Below are 4,249 nucleotides of genomic sequence, written 5' to 3'. Positions count from 1 at the left end.
TTCCCTACAAACATGCAAAATTCCATTATGATTTCCTTTGTTGGTTAGTGCTTTACAAGACCTAGTTTGATTGTTGTTATTCTTCTTATCTTTTTTTTTCTCTCTGAAATTCTCATTCTTCAATAATGTTTAGTAATACTGTTATTGTTATCACAAAAGTTAATGACTGCATGCCTTTCAGAATTTTGTGTTGTTCATATATGGCTGGTAGACTTAAAACATTTTGTATCAGTTTTTCCTTACTAACTAGGTTTTATAATACGGAACGCTGGCTAGGTCTGGGAAAGAAAGCACAAACATTTCGTTTCTCCTCATACACCTCGAACATGAATAAATACAGACAAAAACCACAATAATTCTAGCCCAAACTTCTTCTCACCTAGAGTACTTCCAAACTTCCTAAAGGAAGCTGGTTACAAACTATATTTTAAACCCATTTTGGTAGTCAAATACACCATTTAATTGGGCCATGTTACTTATCACACCTTTGCTGAGAAAATAGTTACAGACAGGCAGAGACTGCTCAAGAGTTAGGGTGAGTGGTAGTCATACACATGCTGTGTTACTGCATGTCAAAATCTCTGTTTCTCTGTTTAGTAGTCATAGTTGCATTTTAGTGTAACTCTCTTAAGTGTTGACATAGTGAATGCTACTAAGGATGACATGGAAATGACTAAGAGGCATGTCTTAAGGCATGACTCTTAATGTTTTGCAATGGTAGATCTAAATTAAGTTGTATAATTAATGCTGTAATTATTACACTTACATGTTTTATTAGATCAGAAAATAATGTGTTTATATTTAAAGAAACACTTTTATTTGCCTGATTTTTATTCATTAGTGTAGATTTCAAAATGGGTTTTTGGTTTTCTTTAGAATTTCTACTGTAAAACTCAATGTGACTGGAGGGTAGCTGTACAGTCAGCTGATGAACATGGAGTTGAGCAATCCATTGCACCAGGAAGAAAATGCCACACTAAAATCCTTAACACAGGTCTTGTGTTACTAGGAAGAATTTTTTCTTTTCTGTATTTGTGTGCAAGCGGATATCTAGTAATTGCTGAGATACCATGTGACATGGTAAAGCAGCACTTTATTGCTTTAATGCCCTCTGCTTTCCTTGCACCTGTCAGGTAAGCCAGTTATTCAGGTGACTTAGCAGATGGTTTTGGAACAGGTGTGTCTGTTAGCATTTGCAGAGTGAGGTTTTCTATGGTGTGTATATAGCAGCCTTCCTCTCCTGGCTCTTTTTTCTGGTGCATGTTTTTAATAACACAGGAGATGTTATGCTCAAGGTTGTCATTCGAGAGCAGCCTGTGTTACTCCTTTGACTAACTAGACTGAAATGCCACATCTCTAGTAAGCAGGTACACGCTGGTTTTGGACACTAAGCTAACGACTTTTATGATAGTTTTGAAAACAGTCGAACAACTGATGTGAAATAGATGTGGGGGCATGAAAACACCCCTACGTAACTGTTTGGTTTTTATTCTTCCTGGATTTGTTGTGCTCTGGAAAGTAACAAACGTGTGTCACACTCACGTAGTAGCAGATCCTCTCTCCTGCACAGCCATGATACGTCACAGCTCAGAAAACATTAGTTACCTCATTTCTAAGAGAGATTTAAAATACTGGGTGTCTGTGGTTTAAGTATTTATCCCTGTTACCTAGGCTATGCAGGTAAATGGGGACTGCTGCTACTAGGGTAGTGGTAAAAGGTTGGCGCTTATCTTAGAACCTTCTGTTTCATGTTTCCTTAGAGCCACATAATTGGCTTCACTGGGCTTTGGATCAAATTGAGAACAAAACAGTTAATTGCCTTGCAGAGTCCGACTTCTGAGGTAGATTTCCCCAAGCTGCTGCTTTGTTTCTAGATGAAGGGATTTGGAGGCAAGCCTAAGTACTTCAAATATATCCCATAGCAATAAATAAACATTGGTCACAACAACTGAAAAATGAAATAAAAAATAATTAATTTGATAGTTGACTGTGGTAACCAACCTATTGAGTGGAAATATGAGTGTGAAGTATTGTGGTATGGTATTAAGCATACTCAAGTCTCATTTTTCTTTCAGGGAGAAAGACCTTAATGCAAAGTTTATTATTTCAATGGAGAAAAATAAAACGACGATCACAAACCTAAAGGTGAGTAAACACAGTTTAAAGAGGAGTCCTAACTGAATAGCTGCCAAAACATGACTGGACACAACAGTGGTGCTCACTGCACTGTGGAGAACAGCCTTTAGTTTTTAAAATATAGTCTTGGAATAATCCCTTGAAGAAACAGGTTAAACTTTCCACTTGCTGCATTGTGGTTTTCTGCAAACTCTTCTCTAGGCTGTATCTCATAGGTTTTTCCAAGGTTTATTACTATGGACATTACTTAGCTGGAAGATGAAAGCCAGCAATAGAAGAGAGGTAGGAGCCTGGTAGTAATAAACCTTTGCTTCATCTGTAGAAGGTTTCTTCTGGATTTCCCATAAAAATGAACTAAACCCAAAGTGCCCATCACTTGCTATAGTGTTTTGATGGTCTATTTTAACATTTCTCACAGCAAGAGAAATCGTGCACAGCAAATAGGATTTTACAATCATTACTATATGAAAAGCAATTTCAGTGTGTAGTTTGTTTAGACTCGTTCAGATAGAAGTGAATATTGCTGAAGTGTAGTACTGGCTGTCATGTCGTTAGCATGATGATAGCCTCAAGCAACATATATGTAACACCATTTTGATTATGACTCCACGTTGAAATACTGTTCGCAGTGCAAAAGTCTCTTTGGCTCCTATTAATAATATGTGTAAGATAATCCCTTATAAATCTGAATTTCAAATATACAGAACTGATTGAACATAAGTATTGTGACAAAAATGTACAGTGGTGTTAAGAGCAGTAAGCTAAAATCCAAATAATTCCTGCTTTCCTGCTGTTAAATTTACTCTCTAATTGTTTATTGTAAAATGTTTTTAATTACTTCATCAGGATACCTTGTACCAGCTCTCTTTTTTTGTTGTTTTTTCCCTTTTAAATAGGTACCAGAAGGTAGTACTGGAGACACAGGACGAGAAAGAACTAAGACATTTACCTATGATTTTTCCTATTTCTCAGCAGACAGCAAAAGTCCCAGCTTTGTTTGTCAAGAAATGGTAGGATTTCTGAATGTTAATAATTATTTTTTTTTCCCCTTTTCTTTGGCTTGAATGCATTCATTGAAACTTCTTTACATCAAAAGTGGTTCTTAGGTAATTTAGAAATTCCCATGGTACCTGAGAATTTAAATTGTCTTTTGTTTCTTTTTTTTTAAAAAACTTATCTAACATTAAGTGCTGTGTTTTCTAATACAACAGGCTAAATGCCTACTTTCAAGTTCTCTTGTCTAATTTGTCTTATAAGGTCAAGTTAGAAAACTTTTCTGAGCACTAAACTTTGTTTCTGAAAAGCATACATCTTTACTTAGGCAGAAACATTCTTCTTATCTGGTTGAAGTGGGTTTTTTTTGTCTAAAAGTCTTGGTACACATTAAAGAAGATTCTACTTTCCTCTCCCTGGAGTATTTGGCTTAGGAAAAGACAAAACTGCCTTTCTTTCTGCACACTCAGAAGAGAATATCAAGCTCAGAGCTATAGGCAGTAGCTAGATGAACAAAATAGAACTTGGGAACTTTTGGAATTTAGGATGCTGTAATCTCCAAGTGAGAGTATTTCTTTCCCCTTAAAGTAGTGCAAGGGTTTGCCAAATATTCTGTAATCTGGTCAGATACATACCTTTTTTATGTACCTCATATGCAACCCCCAAAATCAGAGATATTGGCATGTCTAAACCTAAAAAGCCACACAATTAAAACCAATAATAAGAAACAATACGTTGAAGCCAATTTTATGTTTTTATGAAGAGGATGAACTTTGCCATTATATGTTATAATTATTTGATAGGGAATTCGTGAATTTGTACTTGAAATTTCTGTTTAACCATCAGTGTAACTGATGGGTCCTTTTTTTTTATTTTTAAGCTGCTTTATTTCAGTGAGTTATTAGTGTTTCATGCAAACATTTGATAATGTGTATTAAACTTTTTGGGTTGTTAATTCCTGACGATCTTTGAAGGAACACGGTTTTTGTTATATTCTCTGAAATATCAAGAAATATACATTTATCTGGGTGTTGATATAGAAATACGGTAATTACTTTAGCACTATGGTAATTTAAGAAGCAGTGTTATTTGAGCACAAAGTTTGGAACCCTACTTTCTA

The 4,249-nt window shown here is 35.4% G+C and overlaps 1 protein-coding gene across 1 annotated transcript in view; it reads left to right on the top strand.

Moving 5' to 3' along the window:
* The first annotated feature begins 2,109 nt into the window (after window positions 1–2,109).
* KIF16B (kinesin family member 16B) overlaps window positions 2,110–4,249 on the top strand; it is a 131,375-nt gene continuing 129,235 nt past the window's right edge. The window contains exons 1-2 of the mRNA XM_010000183.1: window positions 2,110–2,145; window positions 3,033–3,146. Of these exons, the coding sequence (XP_009998485.1) occupies window positions 2,110–2,145; window positions 3,033–3,146 (150 nt within the window). The remainder of the gene's footprint in view (window positions 2,146–3,032; window positions 3,147–4,249) is intronic.

The sequence above is a fragment of the Chaetura pelagica genome, unplaced genomic scaffold (genome assembly GCF_000747805.2).
Source record: "Chaetura pelagica isolate M959 unplaced genomic scaffold, ChaPel_1.0 scaffold336, whole genome shotgun sequence".
Lineage (NCBI taxonomy): Eukaryota > Metazoa > Chordata > Aves > Apodiformes > Apodidae > Chaetura > Chaetura pelagica.
The sequence above is the reverse complement of the archived record's forward strand: the minus strand, read 5'-3'. Positions and strand labels throughout refer to the sequence as shown.